The sequence below is a fragment of the Gobius niger genome, assembly GCF_951799975.1.
Source record: "Gobius niger genome assembly, chromosome: 1".
Taxonomy (NCBI): Eukaryota; Metazoa; Chordata; class Actinopteri; order Gobiiformes; family Gobiidae; genus Gobius; species Gobius niger.
This window is the reverse complement of record NC_136852.1, coordinates 9,501,275-9,521,416: the sequence shown is the minus strand read 5'-3', so window position 1 is coordinate 9,521,416 and position 20,142 is coordinate 9,501,275. Positions and strand designations below refer to the sequence as shown.

General features: G+C 44.3%; 1 protein-coding gene across 1 annotated transcript in view; it reads right to left on the bottom strand.

The window, feature by feature from the left end:
• LOC306976048 (cilia- and flagella-associated protein 337-like) overlaps positions 1-20,142 on the bottom strand; it is a 163,150-nt gene that overhangs the window by 127,660 nt on the left and 15,348 nt on the right. Inside the window, exons 7-11 of the mRNA XM_079573895.1 lie at positions 12,181-12,348; positions 11,752-11,900; positions 9,063-9,293; positions 7,585-7,749; positions 3,863-3,978 (exon numbers count right to left, since the gene is read on the bottom strand). Coding sequence (XP_079430021.1) covers positions 3,863-3,978; positions 7,585-7,749; positions 9,063-9,293; positions 11,752-11,900; positions 12,181-12,348 — 829 coding nt within the window. The remainder of the gene's footprint in view (positions 1-3,862; positions 3,979-7,584; positions 7,750-9,062; positions 9,294-11,751; positions 11,901-12,180; positions 12,349-20,142) is intronic.

Genomic DNA, 20,142 nt, shown 5'->3' with positions numbered 1-20,142 from the left:
AGTATGTCTCAGAGATTCAGCAGAAGAGTCTATCATTTTAGTCGTCTTTCAAAATCTCACGTTGTGCATTCAGTAGCGATTTAATATCTTTCTTGGTGACGGGTTCACTGCAAACGGCCCTTTCAGAGTTTTCAGCCGCTGCTCCTTCATCAGTAGCACTGCTTACCTGCTGTTTAGCAGTAGCGCTAGCGTGTGTGCTCGGGGGTTGAGTCAGAAGAAGTTGCTTCTGTTTTGACGTGTGATTCATTGCGAAATCTGTTTTTGCAGAGGCAAGATCATATCGTACACATGTATTTGTCACAGGAGAAATGTATACTCGTTCTAGATGTTTGAGATGGGTTTGAATTCAAAAGTTAAAACCCTCTATTCATGCGTCTGTTCATCTTCTCAAAGAACCCGAAAGGTCTAAGGTTCAAGTTCAGCGGAACTCTGCATGCATGGTCTCCGAGAGAAGAAGAAACTTTATTTATATAGCACCTCTCACAGATTAAATCACAAAGTGCTTCACAAAGGATAACAAAAAAAAACATTACATTACAGAAAAGTTTACATATAAACAATCACAATCACAGCCTTGTCAACTTAAAGCTCGTCTGAAAAGCAGCGTCTTCAGCTGCTTTTTGAAGGAATCAACAGTCGGCTCAGAGGATCTAAGGGTGCGACTGGAGGAGTAGAGGCACAGCAGGTCAGACACGTATTTCTAAAAGTCAAAACTAAAATTTTACATTTCGATATTTGTTGGGAAGCCAGTGTAGAGAGGATAAAATGGGAGTAATGTGTGACCGTCTGCTAGATCCCGTTAAAAGCCGCGCTGCAGTATTTTGAACCATTTGAAGACGATTCAGAGCAGATTTGAATTTGCTACATGGTCTCAAGCAGCTGTGGATATGTTGCGAAGTTTATTTGTTGTCCTCAACCTGTGAGGCCTTTCTGTGACTTCCCTGCAATTTCTCCAAGACCTGTTGGATTCCAAGGAGATCTCAAAAAGTCTTATGGAGTCTCTTTGAGAGTCCAAGTGTCCATGCATGCAGTCTCTGCCGAAATCGAGACTACATGGAGACTTCAGACATCACCGTGACCAGTGGTAACTCAAGTCTCCAACTAGTCTCCAGGCCAGTGAGATCGGCCCTTTAATCAAAGCATTTAGTGAGCAGCTTGAAACAGTCTCTCTACTCACCTGATTTCATGCTTGCTGCATTAAGTAATACAGAATGGGCAAAAAAAAAGGAAAAACAGACATTGAGACAAGCCATGAAAGCCCCTGCTGTTCAATGTCCACACGCACATGCCTCGGTTTAGTGGTCTCGAGGGAATCTTTAGCCCACCTGCGATGTCTTCTCCGCCTCTAATCCTTTGTACTATTTCATCATTGCCTTTTTATCGCCCCTTAACTGTTGGGCAGGTACGATACAGATGAAAAACGCACGCATTGTGCCTTCAATTGAGGTTTCTTCCATTTCATTCCAGTGGTTAAAGGCGGGGAAAGCCATAGGAGTTGGCTGTATGCTCTATGTGGAGAAACAGTAAGAGTGATGGTAGTAATAACATAAGCAGTACAGACTATGTTCTCTTCACTACTGTAACACCCCAGGGAGCCCGTAAAGTTAGCTCTAGTGTTAAAGAATTGCAGGCTGGGGACACAAAGGGAGTTACATAAAGGGAGGTAGTTCGCTGCTTAGTGGAGCCAGTTGGAAATGCGATGGCGATGAAGATGAAGAGTAGCAGGTGGCTTGTCTTACAGGAATATAAGGGGATTTACACATACTGAGTGGGAGTGCATTCGGCTATGTTCAGACTGCAGGTCTCATTGCTCAATTCGAACTTTTGGGAAAAATAGCATTTTTTTGCAAGGCCATAAACATTTTGGATTAAAAGTGGCATGTATTTTATTGATTGAAACATGGTGCAGCGTATCTGGCAATGATGAAGTTGGTGTGCAAAGCAAATAGAGCCAACACATTTATAATAGAATTGTTTCCACAAGGAAGACAGACAGTTTTTGGGTTATGGTCTGTTTGTGAGGAAGCAGCGGTGACATCTGTCCAGGGTGTGGGTGTGTTGCTGTACTGACAGACTTTATTCATATCAAGGAGAACATGTTGTTTTCCTGACCATTCAGATTCAGGAAAGGTCACATTCCTCTAAACACAGACCGTATGGGTGTCAGAAGATCAGAGACACGATTTGGGGCACTTGCAGTCTGAGCTTAGCCTTAAAGGCCTATCTCATCGGCCTGGAGACTAGTTGGCGACCCGCTGGCCTTGAATGTTGAGTCGTTGCTGGTCAGGTTGATGTCTACGCAACATCCTCTGGAAATTAGGTGAGTCGCCAGGGAGTCACTGGAAAAACAGCTTTGATTTTCAAGTCTCTGTGTTGTCTCCATGTAGTTGTGGCACTATTTGTTGTCCCTGTAATGTCTCTGAGATCAGATACCAAGAAGATCTTAAAGGGGCTAGATGCAAGTTAGCCATTTTATGCTCACTACTGCCACCTCAGGTCATACTTGCAACTGCAGTCTCTATATTAAGCTCGTGCATGACGGCACTTCGGACCCGAATTAACACCTTTTTGAGTGACAGTGCAGGATTTTAGAGGCAGTTGTGGTGAACAGGTCTGGGCTCATTCTACACCTTAGGACATTGTTGGAACATGTAGGGGGAGGAAAATACTTACTTTTAACATTTTTAAACGCTGTATAGTCCCTTTAAAGGTGTATTATGCAATTTTTTATGTGGGGGAAAAAAAGTTGATGTTTGTGCCTATTGACCGTAGACTGTAAAAAATAATAGACAGCTCCTTCTCACTCCTCCCCGTTAACCACACTGACCACGTTCGAGGGGGAAATCATGGCCGATTTACAGACTCCTCCTTCCCAGCTCTAACGAAGCATGTTCCTAAAAAGGGCATAAGGGCGGAATCTTCACCGTAGACTCGGCCCTTGCGTGACGTGCAGCTTACACAGCTCCAATGCTAACAGTCCGACCTTCATTAAGTATGAGATTTCTAAAATGTGTCTTATGAAAACCAGCCTGGTCTCTTTAATTTTAACTAACCCCAATATCTAGCTGTAGAAAGTTCCAAAAAATTAGGCACCAGGCTTTAAAGTTGTTTTTAACGTATCTAAAGTGTATTGATTTCTAATGGGAGACTAGTGGCTATATGGAGGTACTACGGCAATGGTGGAGCAATGGCGTCGTCACAAAGCAGAGCAGCCAACGGCCATTGGTATTGACCTTGGAGTGACCCAGTGGCTGTGTGAGTGGTCAGTATTCCATCACAGTGCTCTCTAGGACGCTCCAGGGTCAATTGTTTGGAAGGTTTTCACTGCTGACGGACCCTCTCGCCAGAAAACCGACAAAACAAGAGATCCTGGAGCGTTGTAGAGACCACTGTGATGGAAAGTAAAGGCACCATGCTGACCACTCATACAACCGCTGGGTCACTACAAGGTCAAATGAGCACAAACATAAACTTTTTTTCCTGCACAAAACGTTGCATAATGTAGGCCTACCTTTTAGGGGCGCAACAGTTACGTTACGTAGTTAGTGAGCACAAAAGCAATCCAAGTTGGGAGAGGTGACTGGCAGGAAGGAAAGGATTTTATTTGTATGAATGATAGTTTTACAAAACTCATGGATTAAAAATGGGCAGGGGAAGAGCTGTTTACCCACAAAAATACAATTACCAAACATGGGATGGATAGAGTCGGAGAAGAGGAAGTGTAAGTCTAAGAATTGAACCTGATTACTTATGGGTTAAGGCCACCTTTACATAAGATGCAGCAGTGTTGGGAGAGTAGAATGAAAGAAAATTCTTAAAGAACGGCATTTTTAATAAGAGACATTCCGTTATCTTTGTGTACCTTTGCCAGCCCATGACCAGAACACTTCTCTGGAGCGGCAGGACTTGAGTGATGCGCACGTGCCGACCCTGACCTGCATTCATCCTGTGGAGGCAGCAGCCGCTAAAATCCCAAACCTGCAAAAGAGAGAGGGGACACAGGATGTTCTCTCAATTACACGCCGTGTGCCACATTCCCCGCGGTGTTCGGCACGAGCCAATTTGCGCATTCTGACGTCGACAAAGGAAGGCTGATTGGCCCCGTGGGAACATCATCATAAAAGGTCACCGCTTCAAAGGCAGCACATGTCCCTGGCTGCTGCTCCACAGGGTCAGAGTTGATGAAGTCTGGAGAGAGGATGACTTGTGTCAGTGATAGACCCGTGGGAGGTTGTTTTTTGACTGCGCAGGAGCGGTTTTGAGCGTGAAGCAGACACGTGTGTGCAGGATGCATGCTAACACAAGATCACAGAGCTGCCATGGCTGATTGCACTCATTCAAAGAAGTTTAATTTGTGTGTCATTGGATTAACTTGACTTGCCGCTGTTAGCTAAAAACCTGCTGATACTAACTGGATGCACCACCTGCACATGGTTATTTATCAGACTACTTCCTGTGTAAATGATTAATCTTTTTAAAAAGGTTCTGTGTCATGCACCCCGTAACTCCCATCTGAACCGAGCACATTTTCTCCAGTTTGGCTTGAAGGACAAAAATGAGATGAAAAAATGACAAAATATTGACAAAAATGAGACAAAAATGAGACAAAAAAAAATATGAAAAAGTGGCAAAAATTTCATAAAAATGTCACCAAAAAAATGACGAAAACATGACGAAAATGTGACAAAAAAATTGACGAAAAAGTGTCAAAAATGTCACAAAAATGTCACAAAAATGAGATGAAAAAATGACAAAATATTGACAAAAATGAGACAAAAAAATTATGAAAAAGTGGCAAAAATTTCATAAAAATGTCACCAAAAATGGACCAAAAAAATGGCAAATATAACAAAAATGAGTTGAATACCCCCCCAAAAAAGATGGAAAAAAAATCTGATGACGTGAGGAAAAAGATCCATTTAGATGAGTTTTGTAGATCTTAGCTTTCAAATGAGCCTTTCTTTTATTACATTCATTATGTCTTCTTGAGTAATAAACTTTAGTTTTTTGGTTTCTTTTTGAAAGACACTAGGTAGAAACAAAAAATGTTTAAATACCTTACGCGTTTCGACGGACAAGGAACTTCCGCCGAGTGCTGGTTAGTGGAGAAGTGCGTCCCATGTGTGCGCCAGAGTAAAGGCGCCCTCATCTCTATTGATGGATCTTATTCCTCGCTTTCTGATCTCTATGGCCTCCCGGATCCAGCGCTTGTACTTGTGCTCTTCCGTGCCCAAGGAAGAGCACAAGTACAAGCGGGCGCCTTTACCCTGGCGCACACATGGGACGCACTTCTCCACTAACCAGCACTCGGCGGAAGGCGTGGCCAAACTGACAGGTTTATTGCTTATGTCAGTGTGGCCACGCCTGGGAACAACAACATCCCAATAAGAGACGCATCATGCACGTCGGGAGACGCCTTTGACGAAGACGGAAGTAGTTCCTTGTCCGTCGAAACGCGTAAGGTATTTAAACATTTTTTGTTTCTACCTAGTGTCTTTCAAAAAGAAACCAAAAAACTAAAGTTTCAAATGAGCCGTTACACTGGCCTACAGGATTTGGGTAAATTGAACTGGAGAAAATGCTCTCGGTTCAGGCGGGAGTTAAGAGGTTAACTACTTGTTTGTAGCAACTTAAAATATGTGCCTTTTATCGATCGCGTCTTAGATGTTGTGGGTTATCCGACTATTTGAAATGAACAGATCCCAAAGACTCAGCTCCCAGTAAAGAGCCGTAAAATTCAAAGTTGTTCTCCCATCATAAAAACTAAATTAAGCTAAAAAGCTAACAGAAATGTATAATCTGAATCTAAGGCCAGTTTGCAATAAGAATAAGTCCCTCTCACACCGCTAAATTCCTAGCCTTGGGAGCCTATTCTTTACAAAGGTGTGTAGTTTGGGATCTGGGGTGATTTCTTTGATTTCCTGATGGACGTAATTGACAACAGTCTAGAAAAAAGAAAAGATAAGATGCAAATTCCATAATGTTGTGCCTGTGATAGACGGCACCGTTTAACTGAATTTAGTCCTGCAGTTTGCAAAGGCGCAGGACTAAATTCAGTCAAACGGTGCCGTCCATCACAGGCACAACATTGTGGAATACTTTGCCGGAGCACATACGAAACTGTGGGACCTTCCTAATATTTAGAGGGGTCCTTAAAAAATTGTCTTTCTCTTTTTTTAAACTGTTTGTTCCTGTCATGCTATTGCTTAACTAATGTTGTCTTATTGTGTGTGTTTGTTTTTTTCCTTAGGACAATGGATGCAATTCAGCTTTTGTGCTAATTCCAGCATATTTATGTGGAAGCTGTTGGCCGCCACATTGATTAATATGTACCGTCCTAATTCAAATAAATCAACATTTTCTCAATATGGAAGTTAGTGGTTTTACAAAGTATCGGCCAGAAGAGACAATTGTGAACAATCTATGTTGCTTTTGCCACAAAAATGTTAGGAGTAATTAGCAACGGGTATGATTTTAACCTCTTACTTAAGTCTATAAGCTTCTCAACTGGAGTTTACAGTCTATAGGCCAGTGCAACCCCTCAAAGCTAAGACCTACAAAACTGATCATAGCGTTTTTTGCTCAGGTTTTATTTTTTATGGATGTTTTTGTTGCTCTTTTCGTCCTTTTGTGGCTTTTCCATCACTTCTTAGTCACGTTTTTGCTGCTTTTTCATTGTGTTATTGTTGCTTTTCCAGCTTGTTTTAGGGCGTTTTCACACAGCCTGTAGTTAGGTCGACTTTAAGGGACTTTCGGACTTTGATGCCTGTTGTCATGGGAAAAGGTTCGTTGAACAGCTGATCGTTGTTACGTGGCTGATGTTGCGATGTTTTGTGCGGACTTAACTAACTTTTGGAGTAAATAAAGTAGTAAATACAGTACACTAAAAGGCGCTGCAATATGTGTGAAAACACCTTTAGTCACTTTTTTGTTGCGTTTTCCTCCTCGATTTCGTCGCTATTTTTACCCTCTTTTCAAGAAACTTTCAGATTTGGGTAAAGCCAAACTAGGGAAAATACACTGGGTCAATTAATGTACTTAGAAAAAGCAGGAGTGGCAGCCTGGGTCAAGTCCTAAATAGTGCTAGTGTGGGATTCAAGCCTCGGTGACCAAATCCGTGTTGTTTTTAGCTTTCAGATAAGGAATGGCGTATCTAAAACTGCAGCTGAAGGCAGTTTATTTATTCAAACAAATTAACAAAGACTTGAATACACCGACTCCAAAAGCAAGTCATGTCAGAGCAATAACCACATAGAGTTCACGATCCCATAGTGTTTATTTATTCAAGTGTTTTGTTCTGTGAGTAATATATTTGCTGTGAAACAAATACCAAAGTGTTGCCTCATGTTGTCAGTGCGAAAACCGCAGCAGCTCCACTTGTGTTCGTATACGCCGCTAATTACTGAAAAAAAAAATGAAAAAAGAAAACCCTCAAAGCCGCAAGTGTTTTCCAGCATTTAAACCTTTGTTATCAACACTTCAGTTTCTCCGAGTCGTTTGCATTTTTCGCCCCGGCGCCGCATCCCGATGAGGCCCGACCTTTGGCGCTTGGGTTCCGAGTGTGTGTGCGTGCCGCGGACCCACTTTGACCTCTCCGTCGGCGCCCGCGGTAAACAGCCGGGCCCGCGTCCCGTCCAGCGCCATGGTGGAGATCGCCGCGTTCCCATGACAACGGCTGAGCTGCTTGACCCTCTGGCCCGTGTCGGGGAGCCAGCAGATCACGGAGGAGGACGAGTCGCCGCTGACAATCTGCAGAGAGAGAGAGAGAGTATCAAATCAGTCCTCGCCGTGGTTTTGATCCGTGAGGCGGTACGGAGGTGTAGGTCCTGTGCTGCATTTTTAATAACCCGGGCATGACTGAACTATTGTTCTGTTTCATTATGAGGGAACAGCATGGTGGAAGAAACTGGCTCCGGTGCTGGCATCATAAAAGGCAATAAATGTGAGGAGGAACACAGCAGGATTTACATAAAAGTGATTGTTTTGTCGTAAGCAACAGTTCTTAGTAAGTGTAAGAACTGTGGGAGCTTTGAGGGAAATGTGTGGATTTTGTGATCATCCAGTGGTCATTTTGACAACTTGTTAACCTCTTCACCCCCACCTGAACCTCGTCTCCAGTTTGGCTTTACCCAAATCTTAAAGCTTCCCGAACAAAGCAACAAAGGAGCAACAAAAGCACAATAAACAAGCGACGAAAAGCACAATTAAAAAGTGATGAAAAAGCCACAACAAAAGAGCGACAAAGAAGCAACAATAACGTGCCGGAAAACCAGCAATAACACAATACAAAAGTGACAAAAACACAACTAAAAAGTGGCAAAAATGTGATGAAAATACGACAGAAAAGCATCTAAAAGCAATGGAGAAAGCAACAAAAAAAAGAGACAAAAACATGAGCTCTGAAATGAGGTGTTGCTCTGGCCTGTAGGCTGTAACACACAGTCGAGGAGTTTTAGATTTGGGTAAAGCAGAACCAGAGAAATGCACTCGGTTAAGGCAGGGGGGGGTTGTTTTAGTCTCAGTCTTTTCATGCAAAGGCTATTTAGTTTTAGTCAAGACTTCAGTCGTAAATTTAGATCAAAAATGTGTTTCCTCGGCTTTACATTTATATTATTGAAGATAATCACATTTGAATAAGACCCACTGTTTCACGGTGCTTCTCCCACATGTACAAAGGACCAGACTTGATCCTTGGGTTTTGGATTTAAATGATATGAGGGTGTTTTTCACTTTTTTTTTATGGCTTTTCAGTCACTTTTTCGTCACTTATCTGTTGCTGTTTTTGTCGCCGTTTTGTTGCATTTTCATCTTAATTTTCGTCTCATTGTTGTTGCTATTTTGACCATTTTTGCTTAAAACCTTGTAGATTTGAGGAAAAGCCAAACTGGAGAAAATGTGCTCGGTTCAGGAGGGGGTTAGGTAGGGTTTCCTTTCATGAATAATCATAAAATTGCAATATTTCTTTTCACAAAAATGCAATAACAATGATTTGACAACCTGAAATAATCTCAAACCCCCATTGAGAACCCCTGCCTTAAACTGATGTGTAGTGTCCGGTGCACCTGTCTGAAGAGGCTGTTGTAGAGCACACAGGTCACAGGGCTCTGGTGGCCGCTGGTCTTCCTCTCTGCACTGGCCTGTAGCAGGACGAGCTGACTGTGGAGGGAGATCAGGAGCAGCTGACGCTCCTCGTGTGGGAACAGGAGAGTGCGCGCGTCCTCTGGAGTCTGTGGAAACACTCCGGTCAGACGGTTAAGACACTGCTGGCTGGACACGTCCCACAGACACAGCACCTGGACAGAGAAGGCAGACATTAAACGCCAAGGTTAAGTTTATTTATATAGCACATTTAAAAACAGAGCACTGCCCCAAAGTGCTTTCCATGTTCAATGCAAAAAACACAAATAACTATATGAAATAATAAGGCTGCGTACCATTAAACGACACCAGTATGTTATCATTACTGTTCTGTTTTTCTGGTTCTTGATGACAAATATTTAGGGTTAGGGGGCTTCCTTGTACCCTAATGCTGGGACAGGGAATAAAGTGGCGCTGATACAGAAATTATTGCACGTAGTTTTACAAAGGGGGGTTATTGCACATGTTACTTTAAAGTCTTGTACAGTCTAACAGCAGTGGGGATGAAGGGCCTGCTCCTTCTCGCACTGAGGGTGTCTCAGTCTGCCACTGAAAGAGCTGCTCAGCTCCTCTACAGTCCCATGCAGTGGGTGGGAGGTGTTGTCCATGATGGAGGTGAGCTTGGCTAACACCCTCTTGTACCTCACCTCCTTCACAGAGTCCAGGGGGCAGCCCAGGACGGAGCTGGCCCTCCTGACCAGCTTGTTCAGTCTGTTCTTGTCCCGCTCTGTGCTGCCCGGGGCCCAGCACAGATTGGGTAGCGGAGAGCAGAGGCTACCACAGAGTCATAAAAAGAGGCCTGCTCACTCTGAAGGACCTCAGTCTCCTCAGAAGGTGAAGGCAACTTTGGCCCTTCCAGTACAGGGCGTTGGTGTTGTGGGACCAGTCCAGTTTATTGTTGAGGTGAACACCCAGGTACTTGAAACTGTCCACCTCCTCAATGTCCTCCCCCTGGATGTTCAGCGGTGTGTGCGGTAGTGGCTTCCTCCTGAAGTCGATCACCATCTCCTTCGTCTTACTGATGTTCAAGCACAAGTGGTTGCGCTCACACCAGTCCACAAAGTCCATGATAACCGACCGGTATTCCAGGTCGTTCCCCCCAGACACACAGCCCACAGTGGTGGAGTCGTCGGGGAGCTTCTGCAGATGACAGCTGTCCGTGCTGTATGTGAAGTCCGATGTGTAGATGGTGAAGAAACGACCGTGAAGGACACAACAGAAGGACAAGGGATGTCCTAATGTTGGCTTGGTGGCAAATAGGGTTTGACCTTCCCCCAAATTATTATGTCAATTTTAAAAGCCAAGACCCTTTGCAAATGGACGACAGTAAGAAGATATAGTAAGTGGCCACACAAACAGATAGCTCAGGTTGACCAAATACTACAAAAATGAAAAAAAAAAAAAAAAAAGAATGTCAAGATGGCCTCATGAATCCCAACTTTAGTGCATACTGGCAGGGTGTCCTTGGCTGCAGATTAATGCCAACTCACAGTGCATTCTGGGGCAGGAGAGTAGACAGTAAGTTGAGCGTTGATCGAGTAGTTGAGGTTTAGAATGAAAACCACCAGAGTTGGCGTCCTCACCAAAGTGTTCATTCTGATACTTGAGTGTGTTTGGCCATATTTACTTGAACTGCACCAGTCTTCCCAGGCCTCTCTGGTAGTTCTGAAAAAGTTGTTGCTGTAAATGTCAAATAAGCCCTCAGAGAGTGATTTCAAAGGGGCTGGTGCTCTGTGTAGTGGCTGCAGGTTGGATGTGTGACTGCCACTTAGCCTGAATGCAGCAGAACTCTGTCAGATTGCTTTACGGCGCAGAGATGAGTCGCGCCATTCCAGGGACTCTTCGGGAGCGAAAGTGAGATAAAGCTTTCAGAGTTTCCTGGCGACGGCAGATGGTGTTTGAGCACAAGGCAGATGGAACATAAATCACCTCTAAAATATTCATTCTCGTCAGAAAAGCCAAAGAGACTGTGTGAACATCAAGTGCACTACGAGCCGAGGAGAGGCTGAACAAGCAGCGGCATCCTCTTTAAAAGTGGAGAGAGTGGGGTTAGAAATGAAACGTGGGCCTCGGTTTAAAGGAGAAGACTTGTGCTAAATCAACAGTTCGAGACTGTAAACATGGCATGATGGCATGGTATTTGCACCCTAGAAACAAATCTGTAGTAGTTGTGTTGGAAAAAAAAAAAGTTGCTCGGTGACAGTTCTTCTCTCGAGCCTGGCAAGCCACGCTTCCCATTGGAGTTTGTAACGTGGTGTTCAAAGTTAAATACTGTATCTTTAACAACAACTTTTTCATCCTGTGATCTTAAAATACCATCTCTGCCTCATAGAGAGATGTATGTGTACTGCTCACAGTAAAAATGCATAACAACCATATACTGTACATAACACAGACCTTACGAAAACATATATTAAGAGAGTGGCCACAATATTTTCTAAAATTATGGGAGACAAAAGGGCGGGGCGGTCGGTCTCGGCAACAAACATATTTATTATTAATCCACCCATCATTTTCTTACACTTTATCCTGGGCCCAGATAACCAGACTCCAAGACTCCAACACTTGAAGCTTTCTGTAACATTTATTATTAATACTATATATGAAATTGACCTTGTCATTGGAGAAGCTGAGCAGTTGTTGCTTGTTCTGCATGAAGCACACGGCGGTCACAGGTCCGTCGTGCCCGCTGAGGACACCCACTGGTTTGGAGGTCATGTAAGGATTCCACAGCAGCACCTGATGGTCCACTCCTGCTGTGGCTACAACCAGAACAATCATTCTTATGGGAGCAGTCATTACAGGCACCACAGGGAGTCTGCTCAACACTCCTGTGCAGCACATTCTCACAAGTGCCAATTCTCATGACATGGTATTCATGCTATAGTGGAATTGCAACTAATAATCTTATTTCATTATATGTAGATTAACTTGTATCTGAAAGCGGCATGAGGTTCATTTTCTATAATAAGAAAGCCATAAGTAAAGAGTGAATACATTAGTCTGGTGGATGAGTGATTTGATTTGAATAAATAATCTTACCGATGAGGTTGAGTTGTCGGTGGTGGTCCATGTCCCACACTCCTCCCTTGGTGTAACATGTGGTGACCCTCAGACCGCTGCTGTCACTGCCTTTCCAGGCCACGACCAGGCTGCTGTTGGGACTGGTACAGCAGGACAAGAGGGCGCCCAGGGAGCCGATATAACACACTGCAGCACAAGAGCAAGTTTAGTCTGGAACAGAAGACGTCAACATCAAGGCTGAGACATGAAGGATGTGTGAAATGGCTGTTTTTACCAAGACATTTAAGTCAGAGTCCATTAAACCTTATTAACAAAAACAGGAACTCCTCTTTCTCCATTATTAGCACAGCACATGATTGTTTACTTTTTGTACACACAGTCTTAACGGATTTTTTTTGAGCTGTTTCCCATTTGCCTTTTTTTAACACTATCTCTAAAATTACTGAGGAATATTTTTCAGATCTTTTGGCAGTGAACTGTCAAGCTTTCATTTCATCGTAATGATGTGAGTTTGCATGTTGTTTTGGTTGTGTGTGCTGCACAAGCCGTTAAACAGGAGAGTTTCCGGTTGTGTTTTAGTGCAATGATAAAGAATGAGATTGTGCTGATGATGTGGTGGCACAGTGGCAAAGTAGTGCGGGCCTTCTTTCCGTGTGGAGTTTGCGTGTGTGTGGATAGGGGTGACAGTGGCGCAGATGGTAGAGCAGGTCGTCTCATGATCGGGAGGTTGAGGGTTTGAATCCTGGCTCCTACAGGTGCACACTGTCGTTGTGTCCTTGGGCAAGACACTTCACCCACCTCACCTCCAGTGTCTGCGTACATTGGTGTAAGATTGAGAGTGTGGCTGGGGGAGTGGTTCCTTGTTGTAAAGCGCATTGAGCTTTTTGAGACCCTTTACCATTACCATTTCGGTTGCTACAGTTTCCCCCTTCATTTAAGCCAAGACCTTCAAACTTTCCTCGCGTTGTTGCCCCGTCACTTTTTTGTGTCATGTTTTGTGTTTTTCAATTTAGTTTTTATCTCATTTTTGTTGCTCTTTTTGTTGCGTTTTCATCTCGTTTTGTCACTTTTTTGAGATAAGATAAGTCTTTATTGATCTCACAATGGAGAAATTCACTTGTCACATTCAGCTCTCAAGAATCACTCAGGGTGTGTAGAATAGACAGGAAATGTGCAGTTAGATAGCAAATAGAGGTATCCTGATCTACAATGGCTAGCAGAAACTTCAAGGGGGAAAAAAGTATAAATAAAAATTAAAGTATATACAGTAAAAATAAAACATATATACACGTACTATGATAAAAAAGGTTGCTTTTTTTGTGGCTTTTCATCTCGCTTTTTTTTAACAAGCTTTTATTGGGGTAATGCCAAACTGGGGAATCTGTGATCCTTCAAATTTGACCCTAATGTCAAAAAATGCACACTCCAAAAAAGATATATGTATTCATATTTTTTTCTGCTTCTTTTTTACAAAAATCTTCAGTGGCTTTTGGGTCATTTTGGCTTCGTGGCTTTTGGAAGACCAAAAAGGGTTAAGAGGTGAAGGGACTATACAGAGTTTAAAAATGGTAAAACTAAGTATTTTCCTCCCCCTACATCTTCCAGCCATGTCCTAATGTGCAGAATGAGCCCAGACCTGTTCACCACAACTGCCTCTAAAATCCTGCACTGTCACTCAAAAAGGTGTTAATGCACGAGCTTAATATAGAACCTGCAGTTACGCGCAAGACCTGAGGTGGCAGTAGTGAGCATAAAAATGACCAACTTGCATCTAGTCCCTTCAAAGGAAGAGGGCCACCGTTTTTCCATACTGAGATATGTTCTTACCTGAGCTTAGACGAGTTGATGTGTACCTGTCTGGTCTTTGTGCCTGCGGTCAGTCACGCAAAAAGACCAAAGATGTTGTTAGCATTTGGCCTCTCCCAGCATATTCCTGTAGCTCCAAACGGGGGTGAAGTTGGAAGCCACCACGCTCTTCCACGGGCACAAAGAGCAGACAGGTAGGTATCAACTCGTCTAAGCTCAGGTAAGAAAATATCTCAGTATGGAAAAACTCTAAAACCTCCAACTGTCCAATGATCTGACGATTGGTCTCTGCACTGCGGTCACTCACTGCTCCTTAGGGTTTCTCCAGCTTAAAGGAAGGCACATTTCTCCACAGGCTCATAAAGTAACCTTTGTAAACTTAAATCCTTCCATTGATGCAGTTACATTCCTAGCATCTAGTATCAAATCACCCTCGTGGTCACAGAGGAATGTCTCTCAATGAGCAGCTCCTTGATGCTGAAATGTAGAAAGTAATGACGGAAAGCTACAAAGTTGAAAGACCAAGCTGAATGTAAACACATCATTGCAACACATTTTGATGATGACACCCCTCATAACGTTTCATCAAATTACATCCTTCTCCTCGCTTAACCCTAAATCCCGGCAGATTTCCGAATGGCATCTGCTTTCTCGAATAAGCAAACACGCAGTGACCAAGGCGCGAGATGCTTAACGCGCCGTAGAATGAGACTTGGCTTTGGTTTTTTTGCTCGGAGACATCGGATCTTGCATCACCATCGATCTCCATTAATGCCACGTCTGCGCACGGCTAAGCGAGATGTTTATATTAAGAGCGGATTAGCCTTCGGTGATGGCAAGAATATTTTCAGATATCTGGGGTCAAGTGTCAGCAGCACGAGATGGGGCCAATCATTATGTCCTATTGCGTTTCATATATCATAATATAACCCAGTCCGCATCAATTAAGACATCAGTGGGTTTTCCGACGGCAAAGTGTGATTTATTGCAACTTAAAAGAGCCCCACTTTTCCCAATGTTTACGAATCAATCACAAATCGGACAGTTAATGATGAAGATAAGCTCCATCGGGTTTGTCGGATAATGTTGCACAAATTGTAGCTTTTCATTGACTTGTTTGGAGCACCTTTTATGGCATTATAATCATTATGTTGAGGCTAAAGTTGTTCCCACTACAGAGGCATTTTCAGATCTTGACCTTGGCTTGATGAGAAGTATCTATAGATGGAGGGTTTTCAGCCTTTTCTGCAAAGGTAGGACTGCATTCTCCAAACAGAAAGGCCACACCTGACTTAGACCACCTTTGTTCCGTGCAGTCCTGGCCTTAAAGTTGAGACACTTTTTGTGCCATTACGCTGAGTTTGGTGCAAAATTCATTCTCTTCTCAGTCACAATCAGTGGTGGTTATCTTCAAATTAGCATAGCTTCCCCGTAAAAATAGTGTTCACAGAGATCAGGGTCATTTTTCTTGCTGTTTTTGTCTATTTCTTTAAAATAGAATAAAAATAAATAAAATCCTAGTCAATCTGATATCACCAAGTAATTAAGCGTCCTGGCCCTATGTAAAGTTGTTTGCCCTGGACAAACGCTACAGCCAGCCAATCAGGCTAACCCTAGCCCTAACATTGGTCCTGGACATTTAATTACTTGGTGACATCAGATCCACCGTGTTAGCTAGCTTAGCTCAGCTTTAGCATTAAAGGAATAGGCCACCGTTTTTACATACTGTAGCTTTGACGAGTTCTTTAGGACCTGTCTGGTCTTCATCCGTGCCTTCAATCACGTAAACACAGCGCAGACGGCGTTAGCATTTAGCCTCTCCCCCTCTCCACTATAGCTCCATAACAGGTCAAGATAGAAGCTACCAAGCCCTTCCACGTTTTCCCTATTTAAATATGGTTACGTGAAGTGTTACAATACAAAGTATAATTACACAAAATTAAACAATGTGGATTTTCTAAACGGATAAAAGGGGGAACTATATTGTAAGGCGTAATAATACCAGGTGTAGTTCGAAATCCGTGCAGTAATCTTCACTTTACTGTGTGGATGCCAAACTGCTCACCTACTTGTGTTCCATGCTCCTCCATTTTAAAAGATATATTTTGCCGTCTTCATTTTTATAAAATATTTGCAAATGTCTTGGTACAGAACATATAATGTCCACCGTGTCTTATTTGTCCTTTACTTTTGACAGTGGCAGAGCTCTTTGTTTAGTTCATAATAGTGGCTCATATAAGCACCAAAACAGTTTACAGTGGCTAATTTTCAGTCCTTATGTTTATATTTGCTGCATTTGTTTTCCAGATAATCATTTGTTTCCCAAAAAGGCGTGGCTCCTTCCACTGACAAGCACTTGAAGAGGTAGATTTCGCTATAGCCACCTCCAGGAAAAGCTCTTACTGTAGCATCCCAGTCGTAATGATGAAGCGTACAAGTGGATCTCGTGTCTTTTTCCTACTTTATTTCCATTTAGTACAAAGTGACCACCGTAAGAGCTAAAAGCAAAACAATTTACAATATAAACATCCATACACAAATAGTGGAATGAATCCAAATATTACCTTTTTTCCCCATTCCAACTGGGAGTTAAAAACCATAACCATAAGGTGCCATGTTCACTTCCCGTAATGACAATCAGATTTAAACACTTCCTTATTCAGCACACAGGATATTACATCATCAAACAGGAAGTACTTCAAAATAATTAAATTATTATCAAGTCCATTACAACTACTATAGACCAAATTTGATAGATTGCAAAATGTAATCTATGATGGACAAGTAGAGGTGGTCAAAGTACTTCTTTTCATTTCTTCAGTTAAAGCATTTTTGTAGCTTAAAAAATATGAAGATATACTCCTGAAGACAACACAGTTCCTGACCAGTTTCCAAAACCAGCAGCTCCCATTCATTTCCTCTGCAGGCATGAGCTCTGAGGCCACAAGCGTCATCCTTAAGGAGAGTGTCTCGACACAGGAGACTTGAGCCCAGACCGTTGAGCTGAAGAAACAACCTAAATGCAGGTGCACGGTGGTGCTGCCCGCGACAGCAGCCACAGAGCGAGGTCCACTGCAGCTGCGTGGAGCCCTGCCCCGGGCCCTGCACACGGGGTGGTCTGGAGACACATCTGTACCGGAGCTGAACTCAGAAAAGCTAATCTGTCGCTGCCCAGTCCGTTAAGCGCAGTACCCCTCGCTAAGTTGCCCCGCGCGATGTCCTACCCCTGACGATTTTACCCCGCGATGGCCTACCCCTCGCTAATTTGCCTATAAAATCTCTAGCGAACTGAGCTGAGAGAAAGCTAATTTGATGCCATTGGTGTGAGTGAACCTCCCCCCCCCCCGCCCGGTCCTAAACCCACCACCCCAGCCCCACTCCCCCCACCGCCCTGTCCTAAACCCCCCTCCCCCCCTCCTAACACCAGTCCTGTCACACCAATGGCAGCAGATGTACCTCTCTGATGACACTCTTTTCGTTGGTTCAGCTCCCCTCAGATGTTCCACTACCCCCCGTTGTGCAGGACTCCGGGGTCAGCGGCTTCCAGACGCAGCTGCAGGTCCTCGATCTGTGGCCCGCTGTCGTTCGAGCAGCATCGCCCGTGCACTTGCATCAAGTTGTTTCCTCAGCTCAACGTTGTCTGGGCTCTGGTCTCCTGTACGGGACGCTCTCCTCCTGGGACGGCCGCTTGTTGCCTCAGTGCTCCGGCCTGCAGAGGAAATGAATGGGAGGTGAAATGTGTGTTTAGCCCTAAGAAATGTATCTTCATATTTTAGAAACCACTGTTACTCGTCCATCATAGATTACATTTTGCAGTCAAAGTACTTCTTTTCATTTCTTCAGTTAAAGCATTTTTGTAGCTTAAAAAATATGAAGATATACTTCTGAAGACAACACAGTTCCTGACCACCTCTGCACATTTTTCATACATTCCTAAACTCTGTATAGGTTTGCAAAACCAGCAGCTCCCATTCATTTCCTCTGCAGGCCTGAGCTCTGAGGCCACAAGTGGCCGTCCTTAAGGAGAGTGTCCCGACACAGGAGACTTGAGCCCAGACCGTTGAGCTGCAGAAACAACCTAAATGCAGGTGCACGGTGGTGCTGCCCGCGACAGCAGCCACAGAGCGAGGTCCACTGCAGCTGCCTGGAGCCCTGCCCCGGGCCCTGCACACGAGGTGGTCTGGAGACACATCTGTACCGGAGCTGAACTCAGAAAAGCTAATCTGTCGCTGCCCAGTCCGTTAAGCGCAGTACCCCTCGCTAAGTTGCCCCGCGCAATGTCCCACCCCTGACGATTTTACCCCGCGATGTCCTACCCCTTGCTAATTTCCCCCGCGCATTGTCCTACCCCTGACGATTTTACCCCGCGATGTCCTACCCCTTGCTAATTTCCCCCGCGCATTGTCCGACCCCTGACGATTTTCCCCCGCGATGTCCTACCCCTCGTTAATTTCCCCCGCGCGATGTCCTACCCCTGACGATTTTACCTCGCGATGTCCTACCCCTCGCTAATTTCCCCCGCTCGATGTCCTACCCCTGACGATTTTACCCCGCGATGTCCAACCTATCGCTAATTTGCCTATAAAATCTCTAGCGAACTGAGCTGAGAAAAAGCTAATTTGATGCAATTGGTGTGAGTGAACCTCCCCCGCCCGGTCCTAAACCCACCACCCCAGCCCCACTCCCCCCATCCTCTAACCACCGCCCTGTCCTAAACCCCCCCTCCCCCCCTCCTTACACCGGTCCTGTCACACCAATGGCAGCAGATGTACCCCTCTGATGACAGATCAGCTTTTCGTTGGTTCAGTTCCCCTCAGATGTTCCACTACCCCCCGTCGTGCAGGACTCCGAGGTCAGAGGCTTCCAGACGCAGCTGCAGGTCCTCGATCTTTGGCCCGCCGTCGTTCGAGCAGCATCGCCCGTGCACCTGCATTAAGTTGTTTCCTCAGCTCAACGTTGTCTGGGCTCTGGTCTCCTGTACGGGACGCTCTCCTCCTGGGACGGACGCTTGTTGCCTCAGTGCTCCGGCCTGCAGAGGAAATGAATGGGAGGTGAAATATGTGTTGTCCTGGGAAGTATATCTTCATATTTTAGAAGCCACTGTTATCATTTAACTGAAGAAATCTTTTTATCTAATTTGTATTTTAAAGTACTTTTTAATTTCTGAATTTAAGTAATTTAGACCTTTTTACATATTAGTTTGTTGAAAGTTAAAATAAAACAGCAGTATGGCCTTATAGGAGGGGAACTCTCACTGTCTTCACATCTCTATGCTTATTCTGGCCCTTCTTCCCTTTTCCTTATGTTTGAGTGGAGCAACCACCGTCACTGACGGATCATTCAGAAAGCATTCGAGCTCTGGGGGGAAATCCCCAAATGTGACCAACGTGTGGTTAGTGAGGTCAGAGCTGATGTTGGCACTTTCTGTCTCACAAACTTCTTTTACTTCAGCAGCTTGCTTATTTGCTTGCATTTTTCTGAGATTTTTCTTTCTTCTTTGGGTGGAGAACGTTTCAGACTTCATAACTGTCTTGGGATGTTCCTCAGAAGATCTTAGTGGCTCCATTTGGACCACCGTCACTGACGGATCATTCAGAACGCGTTCGAGCTCTGGGGATAAATCCCCAAATGTGACCAACGTGTGGTTAGTGAGGCCAGAGCTAATGTTGGCACTGCTCATTGGCTCAGAAACTGTTTGTTGAACTTTGACTTCTCCTAACCTCTGCGTGTTTGAAGTCTGGGGGATCAAAATGTCAGACGTTCTCTGAATTTTGATTATTTGATGCTGCTTCTCCTCTTTCAATACTTTTAACAGAACCTCCTCCCGCGCTTTGGACTCTTGTGCGACGCTTTCCAAGTGTCGTATTTGCTGGTCATGTAGGACTTTCCATTCACAAAAGCGTCTTTGATTCTCTAACTGGGCCTCTGACCACTGTTTCTCTCTGGCATCAAACGCAGACAGCCAGAGCCTGTCCCGCTCCTGTCGCCATTTTTCTCTCTGGAGGAGAATTTCTCTCTCGTCTCTCCACCGTCGTTCTCTGAAACGCAGCGCCTGTATCTCCTGTATCAGCCTCTCGTTTCCCCAAAAGGCGTAGGTGCTTTCTGTAGCGCTGTAAGACTTGTGGCTGTAGCTAATGTTGTCAGTGTTCGCTGGGCCAAAATACATTTGCTTAA